This window comes from Lycorma delicatula, chromosome 1, assembly GCF_047948215.1.
Source record: "Lycorma delicatula isolate Av1 chromosome 1, ASM4794821v1, whole genome shotgun sequence".
In the NCBI taxonomy this organism is placed as follows: domain Eukaryota; kingdom Metazoa; phylum Arthropoda; class Insecta; order Hemiptera; family Fulgoridae; genus Lycorma; species Lycorma delicatula.
This window is the reverse complement of record NC_134455.1, coordinates 113,353,255-113,373,211: the sequence shown is the minus strand read 5'-3', so window position 1 is coordinate 113,373,211 and position 19,957 is coordinate 113,353,255. Positions and strand designations below refer to the sequence as shown.

Below are 19,957 nucleotides of genomic sequence, written 5' to 3'. Positions count from 1 at the left end.
AATCTATTCTGGCATTCGCTTAAACGAAATGCGACGTCTTATTTTTGTTTTCATTTCATTCCGCACTAGCTGATTATTTAGAGAGGTGATACATTACAAACACAAAACTCATCGACATATATCTTACATTCTGTAGTATAAAGCGTATCTGAATACATTTTTTTTTTGTATTTAAAATACTGGTCTCTTTGAACGCAGTTACTGTAGCATATTTAAAAAAAAAATACCACACTGATTAGAAAAAATGTATACATTAGTCATTTCTTGACAGAAAGGACTTTTTTCTTTACATTATTTTTACTGTATTTCTTACGGTCGTGATGTACGTAAAACAACTGAGGTATGATTGGTACTAGTATGTTCTTTCTCTGAGAGTAATGATGATCACTATGTCACTCGCCACGGCATACAGAATGATTGTGTTATCGACTTGATAGCACCTACATTTCGGTGGACTTGTCATAATGATATTCAGTAGTATATTCGATTCGGTGAAGAAAGCACTGAGGAAACACTTCACTCCTCACTTTCCCTGGTAAGCTTGCACGGGATTTTAGTTTTTGAAAATGGTGGTGCTATTTTTAAGAACGACTTGTGTTTATTGTAAGCCTTGTGTTTATTGTGGGCACTTGTAACACATACAGTTCTTTTCGACAAACCGCTTCAATCCTACAATTCATCAAAACATCAAGTATTGAACCTCATACGGGCGTTTGTCTTGACCCGAAAGACCGAATCACTCTAGTTCGTCATCTAGACGTTTTGGTGTTGGATCGGACTGCGTTCGTTTTCTGGCCTTTTATTATCTGGTTTAAAAAAATTGTACATCTCGCTACCATATTTTAGCTGCAAATAATACAAATTAAAAAAAAAAAGATATAATGAAAGAGAATTAGTTAATTAATCTGTTACTTTTCAATCGACGATGCATTATTTTGGTAAAGCAGTGTAACGGTTGATTACTTTTGACAGGGTGGGATATAACAAGAATGATGGAAGATAAAAAGTAATAATTTTGGTTTTTTATGAACACCTTGTTTAGTTAAAATTATTTTAAAAAAAAAGCCAAGAGATTTTTGGTTATTTGTGATGTCCACTCATTACGCATATTTTGTTGGCGACCTTGTTTGCATCATTTTTTTTCTTACTCTAAAAAAAAGAAATATTAATAATAATAATATACACCAAAATTAATAGGTAATTGAATTGTCTGATTCGTTTTGTTGTTGTTGTTATTATTATTGTAATATTGGGAGAGTTCTCTATTGTGGAATAGCAACGCCCGACATTCCATTGGCTTACCTCATTCAGAGACACTCAACACACACACACACACAATATGTTCGCCCACTGAGCGACCACTAAACGACTGTCTTTCTTTTTCTCTCAATATCTATTTTTTCTCTTTTTGTTGGATACACTAATTGTGGGGTTCCTTAGGGGGACACTTAATAATTGTATTTGTTTATCTCTTCATTGTTTCGCGTGTTTATTTGCGCTTTGTATTTGAACATTATTGTAACGGAACTGGATGGTTAAATTTATCGTACATTTAAAGAATAATGAATAATATTATAGGTATACTCATAGTTTATTAGTTGTAGGTCGTGTTCAAGTTTTAATTAACATTTTGTACTTCTGTCTGTATTGTTTTTTTCAAAACGGAAGGAGTATACATTAGTTGGTTGTATTATTTTATCTGTCCCAATCTTTAAATTTGTCAGGCTGTGATAATAATAATTTTCTCTGTACAGCCAGTCTGTGGTGAACAGAATGAAGATGTCACTTGCAGGGCTGAATATCACCCGCAATATCAATCGGCTCTGGTGTACGCAACATCATATTCAGCTTGGTGAAAAAGGCGATTAGAAATCACTTCATTAATCGTTTTTTTTTCTTGAATATGGCCTCGTCGTTTTTTTTTTGAAGCGATTTCTGACTCGTGCCGAATCGCTTCCATTAATGTTTTGTCACTTAAGTTAAATATATACTTTTGTTCGAGTAAAGCAGGATTCTGATTGCTTTGTAATACTAGTGTATGAATTACATTATGGTCTTGCTTATAAACAAGGCGTCATCTAAATTAAAATTTACCGTATGTTGTATCTCCTTTTAACTGGGTTATTTTAAAAGGTTTAAAATACATTTAGTTTTAACTATCAGGTTAAAGAAAATTCTACATATCGCTATCATATGTTAGCTGCAAATAATACAAATTAAAGAAAGATATAATGATGAAAGAGAATTAGTTAATTGATCTGTTAATAAACTTTTTTTTAATAATAATTTTAACTAATCAAAGTGCTCATACAAAACCAAAATTATTACTTTTTATCTTGCATCATTCTTGTTATATCCCATCTCTCAAAAGTAATCAATCGTTAAGATAATCAAGATCGTAATCAATCGTAATCAAGATAAGAGATTCAATGTGATGAGGATGATACATATAATGTGTAAATGAGGTGTAGTACAGACTCAGGTGACCATTCCCGAAACGTGTGGTTAATTGAACCCCAACCACCAAAGTACTTCCGGTATCCCCTGTCTAGTATTCAAATCTGTATAAAAGCAACTAACGTTTACTATGATTTGAATCTCAGAACCTTCTAGTCCAATCAAATTACATTTGGAGAAAAAGATTGTTACCTGGACTTTTATAAGTGGAAATGGTAAAGGGGCTTTTAATAAACGTAAAAAAATAAATGCGTGAGCGGAGGTGGCGGGGTGGTGATTTGGGGGGTTGGAGGTTGAAAAAAATTTTCGAATACAAAAATTGTAGATCATGCAAAAACCTTCAACTTTTGTGGAGGTCACTTTTTCATAACCTCAAAATTTCTGAGAAAAATGGGAATTTTTTTTTCGTTTATTATTTTTCATTTCCGCAAAAATAATTTAATTTTGACTACTAATACTATATTTTGACTTAACTTTGTGAAAGTACCTCTCTGTGTTTTAAATAACTACAAATTTTTTTGACGTCAACTTTCGCCGGAATCGCAATAATACCATTTTTCACCCCTTCTCAACCCCCTAAATCAACCCTCTACCACCCCCGCTTACGCATTTATTTGTTTTTATGTTTATTATAAGCCCCTTTTCCATTTCCACGTATTAAAGTCCAGATAACAATTTTTTCCTCTAAATGAGTTATTTCGATCGGTCTATTAACAGATTTTAAAACCTGTTAAAATCTTTCCAAAAATTATTTAGTGTTTAAAGAACCATATCCTATCTTGAAAATCCTGACCTGGTATCAGAAATGACGGTTTTCTTCTTTACCCCTTTTTTAAATCTCAATCAGTGTAGTTGATAATATCTACGAGCAAGTCGGATGAGAGGGAAATGACTTGAAAGATTACAACGCTTAGGTTTGTTTCTTTATTACGTGACTTAATTTGTAACATAGATTATGAAAACCTTATTATCACTATTGTTTTAACTTGTCAGATAGTAGTAGAAAAAAGTAGTTAAAAGCGGGTGTATAAAATCAAGTTTTTTTAATCTGCTAGTTTCTTATTATAAAGCAAGCTAGTGGCCGATAAATTTAGTTTTTTTCCATAATAAAATTTAATCTTCCATACTTACGAGGGGGTAATTTAGAGTAAATATCGATCGACCTTAATGATGGTTTTTTAATACTGGCTCTTTTTTTTTATTTTAATTTTCTTTCTCAGTTTTTAGCTTCTCCGTCTTGAAACATCATTAATAGTGAGCGGAAGCTTTCTCTGCAGGTCTGAGCAAATTTCGGTTGTTAAATCTCGATTTAATAGCACCTGGCCTTAACAAATATTGACATCAACGAATGCAAAGATGCGCTCAAATGCACACATGGCGCGCGTGTGTTATTAACTATTGAATTTTATTAATTTTTATTTTAATCCATGACTGGCATTATTATTATGTTTAAAATATTATTGCATTAATCGTAAAATTATTATTATTATATGTGAAACGAATTGGGTGAACTTGAAGGACATTTAACGCAAATTTTAATTATTTGTAATTGGTATACGACTACAAAGGTAATATTTAGAAAAAAATTACAACGGACGTTTATAACTTAACGACATCTCATTCATGGCTGCTTTGATCGCTTCAAAAAAAAAAAACCGTACTGGAGATGATCTATTGGTAAGGGAATTTTGGGGTTTAAACGCTAAAATGTACAAAATAAGGAATAAAATTATTCGGTAAAGAATGAATGTGACGTGTTACGGATACAATTGCAAAGGAACAATTAAGTACGGTATTATCGGTGGTGAAAGTAGGGGATTTTTATTGCCCTTTTAAGATCTTTGAGTGGACACCTCCAGAAATAAATACAAAATCGTTTAGTAAATGGAAGAAGAAAGTGGATGGTGAATGGTCGGTGTTAGAAATAGGGAGGTGTTGCGCTTAAAAGCAAATTACAGTAATAGCTTTAAGGTCGCAAAACCTTTTTTCGTTTTTAAACCCGATTCTTTACCGATTTATCTTCCTGATTTTATTTTGTTTAATATTTTTTCTATGAGAAATACAATAAGCCGTAAATATACTGTACGAAAGATTTACGCTCTAATATTTTTTTACGGCTAAGCTTGTGGATATCTAATATCGTGAGATTTGTTTTACGATATTTGCATTGGGAAATATACTATTCAGATCATCTAGTGTTAGTTGTGAACTGTGAAATCGCAAAGTAGATCGCTATTTTAGTTCATTCATATGTAAGAGAATTCGGGAATTAATGAATTTTGTAGTTTTGTTTATGCCGATTTGAAAAGGTTAATGCAAATGATTTTTAATGAATACTGTAATAAATGGAAGTAAACGTGTTCTTATGCTTGTCTAAAATAAAAGTACCTTGTAATAAATTGAATAAAAAAATATTCTGAATAATAATAATTTAATCTTACAAGGAAATACAATAATGTTACTGTACATGGAAAGAAATTGGCATGAATTGAAAACCTTATAGCGATGACTCATTTTGCAAATAGGTTACGTATTGTGTATTTATTTGGCATTTATATACTTTTGGGATGATTGTTTTTATTTCTTCTGAATTTTAATTCGAAGCTTGAAACTAATAAAAGTATCTGCGTACGTTATTTTAGTTCTTAATTTTTTTTTGTTTGCTTAAATTTAATGGTTTTAACGAGTTGTATTTTATTTTTAATGGATGTTGTTTTATAAATTATTGAAATCTGTATTTGCCTTAATCTTTTCGTACACTTCTAGATGAGCTATTTCGGTTTTCGTACATAATCGGTACATACAAATGAAGACTACACTATAAATTTATAAGAGATAAAATAAATCGTCCTTGATAGAGAAGGTTGTTTTGCCTAAATGTTAATGTTTGCAACAAAAATGTTTTCCTTTTTATTTACTCGCATAAATGGTCGTATCCCGAAAGTTAAATTACAATTTTACTATTACTTAACATAAAAAAAGTATTCGGGCTTTTTTCTCTTTATGAGAAAATTTAATTTATATTTTCGATAATTTTAATTTACGGTAGGTAAATTCTTATAGCATGTAAAGATTTTGGTAAATTTTACACCGTGCTAGTTTAAGGAGTTTTTATATAAAATTTATGATCAGGGCTTCAATTCATATGCGTTTTTATGAATATTCATACTAGTACAGGTATAAAAAATTGAATTATATTAAGTACGGTGTAGACCTTGATATTTAAAATAGTGTTTGTTTTGTATTTAAAAAAATTCCTTTAAAAAAATAAATGAAAACTGATTGTACTCTAAGCGTGTAATTTCTTACGGTAACGAGAGCTCGTTGGGACAACAGCTGGTGGTTTATCTTTCATTATATTAATGCAATGGCTATTCTAATTAATATATTATTAATTGTACGTAACAGATACCGTTTGAATTTTTGCTTCCTTGTACAAAGTGAAGGAAGTACTGTGATTGCGAAAAATTTCAGTTTTCATATTTCAACGTAAATATCCATTTTGATCATCCCTAAATCCATTTAGACTAGTTTCGGCGTGACGTTTGTACGTACGTATGTATCTCGCATAACTGAAAAACGATATTAGCCGTAGGATGTTGAAATTTTGGGATTTAGGACTGTTGTAACATCTAGTTTGCACCTCCCCTTTTGATTGCAATTGACTGGACCAAAAGTGTCCAAAAAGCCCAAAATCCAAAAAAAAAAAAAATGGATTTTGGACTTTTTCTTAACTGCAGTAATAAGCCCTAATTGAGAGCTTTTCAACGAACGATAGAATTTAGCCAAATAAAATTTTAATTTATGAAATATTTAGATCTTACAATGGGAAGGCACATCAGTTCAAATCCAACTTAATCTCCTTTTTTTTAATTTAAATATATTGATTTATTAATAATTATTATTAAATTATTAAGTGATTGTAAAAAAAATTTTACAATAAATAATAATTCAATAACAATGAAAATAATATATGAAAAAATATAATTACTTATTGATGAAATAAAATTTTATGTATTTTTCATTTAAAAAAAAAATGTGTGTATGTAATTTAATAGGCGTAGAAGGAAGTCATGTAATGTTCAAATCAAATAATTTATTTTACTATTAATATACAATGAATAAAAAGGTATTTTTAAAGAAAATTCGACTTTTTATTAATTAAATAAATAAAGTACTAATTTTACATTTTAAGTACGTCTTTAAGGTGATTACTGAAAAACTATATTAAAGCCCTACTCATTTTTTATTGATCAGTTGTATTTTAAATTATTTAATTAACAATATTGAATTTTCCAGAACATGTGAATTTGTACACATTTGTAGTATTCATATAATTTGGGTATTGTACGATATTATCAAGTTTCATATCTCAGATTAAAGAAGAAATGCTAAAGTTTTATCCTTGTTTGAATAATTATTTCTTAGGACTTAGTTTTTGAGTAAATTGAGAAAGTAGTGTTCAAAATTTGTTGAATTTTGTAAAAAGGGTGAAAAATGTAATTTCTCAAAAAACAATTTGTGCCTTGGTCATTTTTTTCAAAATTTATTTCAGCACCTATCAAATTGAGATATGAACTCTAGAATGTTTGTTTTTTGCTTAAATTAAGCTTTCAAAATATTTACAAAAAATTCTTTTGGTCAAGAATTACGGTGCAAAGTACTAAATATTTTTGTTGGTGTTACATTTGTGACCCATTCTTTAATAAAATTTACCAAAATTATTTACCATTCTAAAAAGATAATCAAGGCATTTCATTTTGTACTGAATATTATGTTCATTATTGTTCTTAAAGCTGTTAGGTTTTAACTTTTTATCTTCTTTTTCTCATCAGGGTGTAGGCGAATTGCCTTTTCCTATCTCAAAGAAATTGTACATTTATACATCCAAATTTAACTAGTGATGATATTTATGATCCGATAGGGTGTAGGTGAAGCAGCACTTCTCATAAAAATGGAACTACATTATCTTTCCATCACAATTCATATTTATGAAATAATACATTACTGTTTTCCATATATACATTTATTTATGTAGATTCATTATTTTTTGGTTTATGAAAATAAATGAATCCTTGAGACTGTTTATCACCATCATTTCCTTGGTCTAATTTTTATTACGTAGTTTAACTTTTTATTACTGTGTAAATTGTAATTTTTTGTTGCAGCTCATTTAATCAGTTATGTAAATAGTTATATAAGTAATTGTTTGGAAAATCTTAGCCGGTTTCCCTTGTCACCCTTCACATATTTACAAAATATAACTGCTGAAGAAATGTCAAGTGTACACCACAATTAAAAGAAGATAAATTGTTTAGTTTTTTTTTTGGTTTGAAAATATATTAATCTTTGAATGAATTTTTCCTAATTATGATATTTACAATTATTAAAATTAATAAATAGAAATGTTACTGCATCAGATGAAAGATAAAAAAAAATTAGTTACAAAGATAGTAGAACCGCATTTTACATATGGCTGATTGGTATGTGTACATGGGAGCCAGTATGTCTATAGTAAAAACTTGTTATACTGCATTTAGAAGCACCTCAATCCTTTAGTCCTCCCTCCCTCATATAAATACACTCTTGTCATGTTAAAAAGCGTTTAGATAGAGATAGAGTTGTAGAAAACGTTTAGGTTTACTTTATATAAATATACAGCTGCCGTGCTTGTTACAGCACATGACATAATAAAACATGACCGGATTATTTGAATTGTTGAATGGAATAAATGAATCTTCTGAATGAATGAAGTATGAATGGCCTGACAATAATATTGAAAAAAATATAGGTAGGTTTTATTGAGTCGATTACAATTTATGCCTTGATTATTAAAAACCATGGTGGTATTTATTAAATAGATTAATTCGGTGACCGCCTCAGTATGCAGATGGTAGTGTGCTTGCCTGCTACACCAATGGTCTTGGGTTCGATTCCTGGCTAGAGACTGGAAAATGTATGACAAGTCACCTCCAATAAAGTCATTAATGGTGTTGGTAGTTAACACTTAAAAATAAATTCTTATTCAATTTATCTAACCTTTTATGAGCTAATACGATCCCTACTAAGTGGAAAAATTTATGTAATGCAATTTGTCTATACAAAAATGGGAGCATTAATTTTTTGCATTAACTACTGTGATAAATAGTGATTTATCCCAATTTTCCTTACTATGAAGCTTCTTTACTTACGTGAAGTAAGGTAGTAGCATCATTAGTAATAATTGTTTTCTATGAGAGTAGTGATTTTTGTTTTTACCCTCATTTTGTTCCCTCAGGTGAACAAAATGAGGGTGTTACTTGTAGTATCAAAGATCATTTATGTCAATGTTGTTCATATTGTTCAAATATTGATATGAAAAGTGATTTTGGTTCGTCGAAGAAAACCACAGGTTTTCTACTAAGACTTCCGTAGGATATTTGTTATTCTTGAGAATAGATAAGCTGTTTTTGGGAGAGATCTTCTGACTTGTCATATAAAACTTTTATACTATGTCACCTAATATGTTTAATACTTCCATTTTATGTCTGCTATAAACAAATTTCAAAGTTTTAAACTAATTTTTAATAATGAAATGAATGTTAGTATCATGCTCTTATTTTATTTCCCTTTATCGATATTCTATTAATTAATTTTAAACCCGTATCTTTATTGCAGTTAGTTATTGTAGATTTTTTTTTTGTAGAATTTTATTTGACTGACCAATGTATGTAGTGTAAAATATTTTTCAAACATTTATGAACCTGACTTATTTCTATATAAGCTTTATATTGTCATAATTTAGAAAATTTGAGAATATACGTAGGAGTTGAAGGATTTAAAAAAAGTGTAACTCAAATTACAATATTAATTGTTTGCAAAGAAACTTTTTTTAATCAAATTTAATTATAAACTTGTTGTGTACGATATTATAAAGCGTTTCAGTCATCTGTTACCATACTTAACTCCAAAATTATAAAAAGAAATAATAAAAATTGAACTTCTTAAAACCGATTTCATAATTTTTAATTTTTTCTTATCTCCACTTTCTATTGATATTGATCATCGATCACATCTCACCCTATTTGGTAAACTGAAATAACTTGAAAATTGTCTCTGCATTCATAAAATTTAATAGCATCCAAAATATATAGATAGTTTTCTAAACTGTAGAATTTTATAAAGTAAGTATAAATGTTAATGTTACACTCTACATCGGAAACATTAAGTGAATTAAAGGGGAATTTAATTGCCTCTCATTTACAAAATTCAAGTTACAATGCTACATACCACTTCAGTTTAGATGAGTGAGTACACGCTCAATATATTTTGCAACCACTAAAACCTTTTAATGATTGAAACTTATATAAAGGAGTATTTGTATTTTAATATACAATTTTGTTAAATACAATTCAGTACAACTATTTCTTTGTTCATTATCTTCCTTATAAAAATTTGTATCGAAACTTACTAAAATTAGCCTGCTTTATGGCAGTTAATAATTTAATGTAGTTTTCAATTATTATATAAAATTCAGAAATTTTTCTTTTAATTTATTTTTTTACTCGTGTACTTGCAAAATACTTTATTTCACTTGCTGTTGAAAACTACTATGTCTGTGGTTTTTGAAATTTGATTGAATTTTGATCATACGTGAGTGAAAAAGAATTAAACATCTTTTTACAAAAAAAAAATTGCCTTTTTCTCCAGATTATTAAGTCCAATCAGAATCCTACTGAAGGATTTAGTGCTGTATACTGTGTTATGTATATAAAAAAAAATCCCTTCGGCACGCCGGAAGACGGAGGTAGATTTCACCGGTGCTAAGTAGGAGATAAAAATATCCACCTTAAAGTTACGAAAACTTCAAATTTACTCAATACAACAATGGTTGCACGAGAAAAAAAGTTTCACATGTTTAACATACGACAAGCCCTATCTTCTTACAATTTAAACAACATTTTGGTCATCCCTTGCCGTAGGGGTTGGTTATATCAAAAATTGTTTCAGACAAACGTTTTAGCTAATGTTTAGAGGACTAACGACCACTTTAAACTGACTCGATACTGTACCTATTAAGGGAGATATGATTGTTTTTGTCTTCGAAATTCCATTTTTTCAACCCCCTGGGCTAACGGTTGGTGATATAAAAAAATTTACTTACATAAGTTTTAGGACCTTATTCAAAGAATAGTAAGAACTTTAAATGAATTCGATATTTTACTTAATGAGAAAGTTATATCAATATTTTGTTTTTTCGAAAAAGCCTCCCCATTTCCACCTCCATGGTCCGATTTTGGCCGTTAACGAACTCGACCGAGGGTTTGGGACGAGTTATTCTTAAGCAACAATTTGAAAGTGATTGGCACAATATTATGGCAGTTATCGTGTCCACTAGAAAGTGAAATATATATATATTTCACTTTCTAGAAAAGAAAATAAAAACTTTTGAGCTGACGGTGGTTTTGGGGTCTGAGGGATGTGAAACGCGAAGGTATGTCGAAATTTTCCGGAAGTCGAATCATTGTACCCATTACAATTGGTAGCTTTCTTATGAAATCTCCTAAAAAACAGGCTAATTTATTTTGATGCATTCGTAATTTATATTAATGTTATATATTTGTCGTTTATTTGCTATTTTCAGAAGTTTTATATCCCAAAATAACAGATTTTTCAAAAAGGACGCAGCCTCTTTGCTTGAAGACGTGAATTTATTACAAAGATATTAATGTTAATAAAATACTTATACAACAGTATTTAAATTACCTTTAATAACTATGCTCAAAATGATTCCGTGTGATCCCTATGTAGGTTCGTACACGTTTCTTAACATTTGCAGCCACTTTTCGTAATGTTTGAACTCTCACGTTCAGTGTTAGTCTTCAATTCGTCAAGTGCATGAGAATTGTTTTTAAAAACTACACTTTTTAACAACCCCAAAGGAAAAGGTCTGCTAGTGTAAGATCTGGGGATCTTGGAGGGCATAACCCTTTTGATATCAAACTATGACCAAAAAATTCCCGTAACGTATCCAGCGTTTCATTAAGAGTATGACGCGTTGCGTTATCCTGCTGGAACCGACATTCTCGTTCGTGTAAATCTAACATGGCAATAAACTGTTCGATTAAGTTGCGATAAACCACACCATTTACAAATTTGTCAAAAATAAAAGCCTTACTACACGACACTGGGTGATCGCACACCAAACACCAATTTTACGTGCGTGTAGTGATCGTTCGTGAAACGCGTGAGGATTTTCAGCGCTCCATATTCGGCAGTTTTGGCTGTTAATGTAACCATCCGAGTGACACCATGCCTCGTCGCTGAAATAAACATGATCCAAAAATCATACCGTTGTCGTTTATAAAAGAACGAAACCCAACTACAATACTGTGAACGTTTTCCGTGATCTACTTCTTTCAGTTCTTGAACGACACCGATGCGATTGTAATTTTGTAGTAGCCCTGAAAGCTGTAGATAGTGAAAGCCCAGCCTGTGAAGATAATTTTCTGGGTGAGCGAGTCAAACGTTCTTTCACAACCTCCGGCTCTTCTATTGTTAACAGTGATGATCGATCTGTGCTTTTCCGATTTCGTACACTCCCATTCTTACGAAATCTATTAATCTAACGCGATTTTGTCGACTTATTACGAACTGAAGAATTGGGAAATTTTATCCGAAACTCGTCTTTCACTCGTTCGTAAGATTTATACGCACAATAAGTCTCAATAATAAACACACGTTCGTCCTTGGAAAACGTCATAGTTAACATAATGTAGACGAATTTATACTGGTATAGCACTAGTGCATAAGAAGGACATTTCAGTGTTAACTGTAGTACAGCTTTGCCACCTAACATACAGGGAGAAATAAAATTTACCAATGTGTGACTTATACCTTCTTAATCTTAGGGTTGTGTCCTTTTTGAAACACTTGTTATATTACATTTTAAAGTTGTAATCTAGAAGTTAAGTTTTTTTTTTTAGTAATCCAACATTTAAATACAATGGCCAACAAATCAGTCATAATTTCCAATCTTCATAAAAGAATTGATTTCATTATCATACAGATAATATTTCCCATTTAAATATTGTTTTTTTTTCTTGTAACTTGTCTTAGTCGCTGTATCCTTATCTAATGAATCATTGTCATTAGACAAGGATACATTAATATACAAATACCAATTTGTTTATTAATATATACACATATTAATTAATATTTGTAAAAATTAAACATTTTAATTGAAGAGCTGTTTTTTCTTAATTAATTTCTACTTCATACTGCGCTCATTTTCAGAATGAGCAAAATAATTGTAATTTATGATGGTGTTATCTTACTATTCATTATATTTTAACTGTTAATATGTAAATGTAAATGTTATTGTAAACAATAAAATATTTTTCTTAAAATGCATACTGTAGGATAAGGATAAATATCTGAATTTTTTAGTTTTAATAATTTTAATTTTTGAAGTTTTAGAATTAGCACATTTACTTGCATAAAATAGCCGCATATATTAGTGATCATTCCTTATTATAATTGAAAGGGTAAATTAAAATTTATTGAAGTTTTTAATAATTTTAAAATTCTAGTAGTCATAGTTTTTAAAATTTTATTAATTGTAGATACATTGCCGTTTGTCCAGCTGGAGATAGTTTAAACTTATTGAATACTATGCTACTAAGATGAATCTTAGCTTACAAATTATACGTACAATATATAAATTCCTTTTTTTTATGGAAATTCTTTTAATTTTTTACCTCTATAATTATGTGATTATCTGACTGTGTGCCCACCACCATATTATTCATTGCTGTTCCATATTTTGTTTGAATGTATTTGAGCACTTATTAAGTTAATTTATTATTAGATAGCTAATTGTGAAATTTATATTGAGTTGCCAATATAGTTGTAAAATGGATTATAGTTTTATTATTTGACTGCCTGCTCTTTTCTTTGTGCTAGCTTTTGATTGATTCTCTATCAAGAATAGAGCTCTCCCACACCACTTCCTAATAGTTTTTTTTTTGCTAACTCTCTTCCATATCTTAAAAATTGGATTATAGTTATTAAAAAAATTTTTAACATGAAATCTGTTCTCAGACTATTGATTTTAATCTATGTATTTTCTTTTTACCTTTACATGTTCAGTAAAGAATAATATGGCTTTTCTTGAATATTTCAGTTTTGAAAAGAAGTGCAGTATAAGCTTGACTTAGAGTATGATTATGTTTACAGTTCAGTTAATATTGTTTCTTTTTTGTGAATGCATGATCCTGAATTTTGGGTCTCTTTAAATAAAACAATTAATTCATAAGGGAAATATTTTTAAAAAAAATTTCACGAAAATCTTTCATCCACATTCTAGGAATAAAGAACCGGTCTTCAGTATATTACACAGTGGTATTGACTGTTATAACAGTGAGCTGGTGTAAAAGCTTTATATTTTCTGTTTTAATTTAATTTACCTAATTTATTGCATACACTTGATGAATGATCTGTTATTCTTAATTTTTTTTAAATTTATTACTTTATATTTTGATTTAATTTTCTTGTAAATTGTAGAGTTTATTAATTATATTTAATACCTAGTGTTTTATTATGTGTTAAAAATTATAATTAAGTTATTTTTTTATTAGTCTGTAATGAAAAGAGTGAATAACCGATTTCTATTCAGTCATGAATAATTGATGGGACTATCTTACTGCAGACTGACTGTAAACAAACAGCATATTAATGAAAGACTCGGCAACAAAGGTGCAAATGCATTTAAAAAGTCTCACTGTCTGGCTTTGATAATGCAGTTGCGTTATAGAATTTATTTGCCAGATATTGTGTTGTTTAATATTTAATATTCATTGTCGATGTGAGATTTTTTTAAAAATAAGATGAATGACCCATTGAAAAGAATTAACTGTATTAACTGCATGTTAATAAAATTTTAATTAATTAATTTATCTTCCTTTTTTTCATAAAAACTATTTGCATTCAACTTGAATTTTTATTAATTTCGCAGTAGTATGCTAATTACTCATTGAACTTTAATTTTCTGATTGCTTCTTTTTTTTTTTTGAAATGGTTCAACCAAGTTCGATTACAGTTTAAGACCAGTTAGAGTTTAAATTCTGGCAATTTCTGAACATTGCCTGCAGTTGAAGTAGAATAAGAACCAAGACCGAAATAGAATAAGTAACAAGTATTGTAATATCTTTAAAAATAATTGTATCATTAACTTGACATTAAAATTGACAGGCAGCTAAGTTGAAAGTTGGATTTGAGTTTGCAGGTATATTTTGAACACATTTTATATAATAGAACATTTTTCATAAAACAGGATTGGAGATGATGATAAGCGTTCAGTCATAATTTGTCTAAAAGAAACAAGCTTTGTAAGAAATCCTATCTACTTTTACATTAGAGCATCTAATAAATAAAATAAACCACTGGATGAGTCTATTCTGAATACTGATTACCATAAATCTCAGGAAAAATTAATATAGATTTTAGCAGTAAAAAAGTAAATTAAAAAATTAAATTTAAAATTGTACACCATCTCACTTTTATTTCATAACATAACTGGAACACCTCATAGTTTCCTTACTCCATTTTATTCCACTGTCATTGAATTTTACATTTAAACAGCTTATTTAAACAAAAGTGAAATAATTGAAAGGTAGTCCCAAACATTCCCAAAAATTTTACACATGTACACATACTTTTATTCTTAAGTTGTTTTATAAGTTTTGTTGTGTTGAATCTACAAAAAGCATTTACTAAACCAATAAACCTTTTCTTTCTCAAACTGCCAGGCTGTGGTGCACGCTTGCATGTGTGTGTGTGAAGGATAATGTAAAATGTAGTATTAACAATATAAAATAATTAAAAGTATAAATGTAGCTTTAAACACTGATGCAGATAAATCATTATATATATATATTTCTTAAGAAATAATATATTTCTTTTAAATTTTATATTAATTCCCTAGTACCTGCTAATGTTGATTGTTTAATGACACTGGGAAATAAAACAGAATTTTTTTTTAACTCTGGAAGAAAAATATGTGATTCTGATTGTATTTTTTCTCCTGAACTCAATTATAATATAATTTTTCCCAATCATGCAAGGTTTTCAAGAGACAGGCATTTATAATTTCAAACATTTTAATACTTTCTGGATTCTTAACTACACAATATTCAAACATTTGACTCACCTAGAAAGTAAGAAGTGATGATTTTCTGCTATATTTCACCTGTGCAGCATTCCTCTTGATGGTTCAACAATAATTGGCCAGCATATTAAGATTCCATTTGCCTTGATACCTCATTTCCATAGCTGAAATTCTTGATAAAAGTGTTCCTCGTGCTCATTGCTCTTTATGCCAAGATTTTCTGGGAAGAAATCTAGGTGCTAGTGCAGAAAGTGTACTTTTAAGGACATATTACAACCCAAATTTTTATAAGATGTTATAAAATTGCTGACAATATCACAGTAATTTGCCGCCTTTCAATTTCCTAAAAAACTCTGAGTAACATTTTTGAATGCTTAATGCTTACCAAGCTGATTTCTTCAGTGGATTCAATAGTTCCTCAAACTTTTCATCATGCATTAGTGATCGTATTTGTGGACCCAAAAATATAATTCCTTAAATTTTGTATCGCTAATTTCAGGAAACTTCTGTTTTAAGTACATGAAACCAGAAGTATTATCCATGGCCTTGACAAAATTCTTCATTAATCCTAGTTTGATATGTAACTGAGGTAGATATGCATTTTTAGGATTACACTGTGGGTCATGTTTCACATTTTTCTATTCAGGAATGAGTGATTTGCATTTAGGCCATTCTTTTCTAATGAAATGGTTTTTTCTGTCCCTACTATTCTATTCACACAAAAAACAACAGTACTTTATGTAACCAAGCTGCAGACAAGAATAAGTGCAATTAAGGAGAAATTCTAAATACATATTTGAAAACAGAATAAAAAATTGCATTAAGTACACCTACTGGTTCTCGTAAGACAAAAATCATGTTGACCAGTGTAATCAATACTGGCATTTAATCTACTCTACTTTTTTTTCCAAATTATGTCTAAATATTTTCTTTTTAAGATTTATTTCAATAAGTATTTAGTGTAGCTTGTTCTTTGTATTGTAAAATAATTAAGCAAGAGATTTATTTTATTAAATAAATTTATTTTCTAGCTTAAATTTTCTTAGAAAAATCATCAAGAGATGTGAATCCTGCTTTCCAAATTTCAGATTAATTTTAAACTACAATGTAGTTTATTAACTTGAAATTTATTTTAAACTACTCTTATTCAGTCTTGATTTGACTGTATCAAGCGGTCTCTGTAATGTGGAATCTTTAAGTTATTAATAAGAAATTCCTTATTTATAAAACAATTAGAATTACAATTTATATCTGTACTTCATTTAATGTAGCGTATTAAATTGTTAAGGTATCTAGGGCCAGTTAATTTAGCTATAGAAAAAAGGTTAGATAGCAAATTTTATTGAGGGAGACATGATCTCACATATCCTTGCACAAAACATGTAATATACAACAAATATTTTAAAATGAAAAGATTAGTTCAATGTTTAAACTGTTACTGCTACAGTTACACCATTAATTCTTTTTTTTGCATGTTTTGTAGAAAAGTATGATACAAGCCTTATCTGAGAGTTCATTTTCTGTTATATTCATTGTCAATATCCCAGTTGATAAACTATTTTAGATCTATCATACTGAGGAAATGTGGCTATTCAGTTAATATTTCCTTTTTCTCCTATGGCAAGAGCTATTTCATAAAAAGTTAAGATAAGTACTTTCAAGCCTGTTTAGTGCATGGTTTCTTTTTTTTTATTTGTCTGCACTGAACTCCTGTGGGATGTTAAGTAATCAGTAGGATATCACAGTGCCACTTTATTTCAACATTATGCACATTTAATGTATTTTGTTTTTATTTTACTGGTAATGTTTTCTTAATTATTTCTAACAGTTTCTCTGTTATGTTTTTGATGCAGTGTGTTTACAACAATCTGACCAATTTCTTACCTGCTACTTTTTTCGTAAAATTTGTTTTATGTTTCAGTAAATATAATCTGTATATTTGATAGTATTTATTTATTTTTGTTATAGAATTATGAATTGAGCTCATTTTTTTGTTGCAGCCATGAGGCACGGGTAATGGAGGACATGGGACTCCCGGGTAGCCCAGAAAAGAGCACGACAACTCTTAAAGTTCATCTGCCAAATGGTGGATTCAATGTCATTAAATTCGGTGAAGCTATTGACATCAAGGTAAAATTACAATTTAATGATGTTTGTTAAATTTATGGTTGTAACTCTAGTATGTTGTGTTTTACACTGTATTCTTTGTTTCATCTCAAATAAACAACCAGAAAGATTGTTATCACCTCAACAAACAAATAATTATGATGTAACGTTTTTAACTAAAACAATTATTTTGTTATAGAAACATCAAAAAAAGAAAACTGTAAAAATAATTTTCTAAAAACAAAAAAAATGCTAAGAAGTTATAAAAGAACCCTATTAAAACAAGTTTGGTTTAAAAATCTATCCTAAAACTATTAAAAAACAAAAAAAATAGGAGTCATTAGATTATTGACTGTAATCTTTAAAAAATGATAATGAGTACTTTGTTCAAGAAGAATAATGTCATTTGAATAATGCCAGATGAGATGAACCATTACACAGTGAGCACATCAGTAATGGTATATCAGAAGGAATTGTATTTGTCACTTATATTTTTGGCATAACGTTAAAGTATTTTATTAGAGAAATTGGTAAATTGAGTTTAAACTATTTCTTTTATTGTTAACAAAAACTTTACTCTGCAACATGTTAATTACTCTGTGTTAATTTTTATGAAATGAAATTTCTGAAGTCATTAAATTTTTCATGCCTTTGCATTTTCAGTCACCTGCAATTTTAATTTATTAATTTTTCCAGTCACTTATTTTAGAAATTTAGTTATAATATTTTCCTTGAGTGAATGATGTAAATTTAATAATCAATTAATTATTGATGAAGTAAGAACATCTTTATGTAAAGAAGGATTGTTGTTTTATTTTTGGAGAGGAAGGTAAGTAAATTATTTGCTTATTTTATTAACACTTTATGTATTAATTTAAAAAAAAAAATGTGTATAAAGACATAAAAAAATATACTTCTGAAACAAAGTTGGAATTTAATTTTTTCTTCTTTTTAATGGAAATCGTACTACATCACTACAAGATTTAAGCTCAGTTACGAACAAACTTATTTTTCTACTTACATTCCTGAGAGAGTGGTAGTTTATTATGCCTAGTAAATAAAGTTCTCCAGTTTTATGTGAATTTAAAATCAATTAGTAGCAACCATCCTTTTATTGGATCTGAATCTGAAACTGTCAGCATCACAGAGCTGCTATTAAAATAGTTATTATAAATAATAAGCTTACACTAATGTGTAATAGCTTATTAGGTGAGTATGAAAATCAATAATCTTATTGACATTCACAATAACTTTTTATCCATTTAGCTGATTGAATTTTTCATTTTGATTTTTTTTTCAAAAACTGTTACTGTGTCCACAATATCTCTGAAGACTATATGTAATTGCTGCTATTCTTTTATTTTTATTAGAATCCAGCTATATACGTAGAATCACTTATATTTTTCTTCAAAATAATATTTGTAAGTAAAGAAATTATCCATGTTACAACCACCTCCATTAATTTAAGTGTAACACTACCATTTGTCACTGCATTTACTCTAATCTAACTTATAATGGATTTAAGTGATTTGCCATTCTGACTGATATTTTACATAGCTCAGTAAAGAAGGTATAGGGTATCGATCTCTGCATATTCTGTAATAAACTTATTATTCTAGAGAATGATATATATTTTTTGAAGGACCTTGTGATTCATGTCAGATCATGTGCAAAATGTATTTATAGATAACAAACTAACCCCTTTCAAATTTCAGTCGATCCATTCCTAAATAATATATCCATCCTGTTTTATTACAAAGTATTACATTCATTAGATAGTTTAAAATTATACTGCATCCCAAATAGCACTGTTCATTAGTCTTAAATTTTATTCATTTGTAAAAGTAATGTTGATAGTTATTAAAAGGGTTTTCTGCATTTTGATAAGTATAGTAGTTATGTTGGGAAAGAGAGACTGAAGACAAATTTCTGTCAAAATAAAGAGTTAGTGTATGAAAGTGATACTTCACTATAAATTATTTGTCTAAGTAACATTAGCATTTATACATTTTTTCATAAGTTTTGTTATTTTCTTCTGATAGTTAATTTTTTTTCTTTTTTAGACTCTCATCAGTTCAGTTAAAATGTGTAAAGTAATTTACTTGATAAAATATTCAAAAATTATCGAGGTATAAAATTTGACCCTCATTTAAAATTCAATGTTAGATATAGGAGATACTGTTTCTAACCTCAATTAATGTTGTTATGCTATTACTGGTATTATTTACGTTTTTTCCTCTAATTTCA

The 19,957-nt window shown here is 29.0% G+C and overlaps 1 protein-coding gene across 7 annotated transcripts in view; it reads left to right on the top strand.

Moving 5' to 3' along the window:
• Window positions 1-19,957, top strand: part of Fak (protein tyrosine kinase 2 Fak) — a 227,234-nt gene that overhangs the window by 120,918 nt on the left and 86,359 nt on the right. For all 7 annotated transcript variants that reach the window (XM_075359313.1, XM_075359320.1, XM_075359340.1 and 4 more), the window contains exon 3: window positions 17,605-17,734. In XM_075359313.1, coding sequence (XP_075215428.1) covers window positions 17,605-17,734 — 130 coding nt within the window. The remainder of the gene's footprint in view (window positions 1-17,604; window positions 17,735-19,957) is intronic.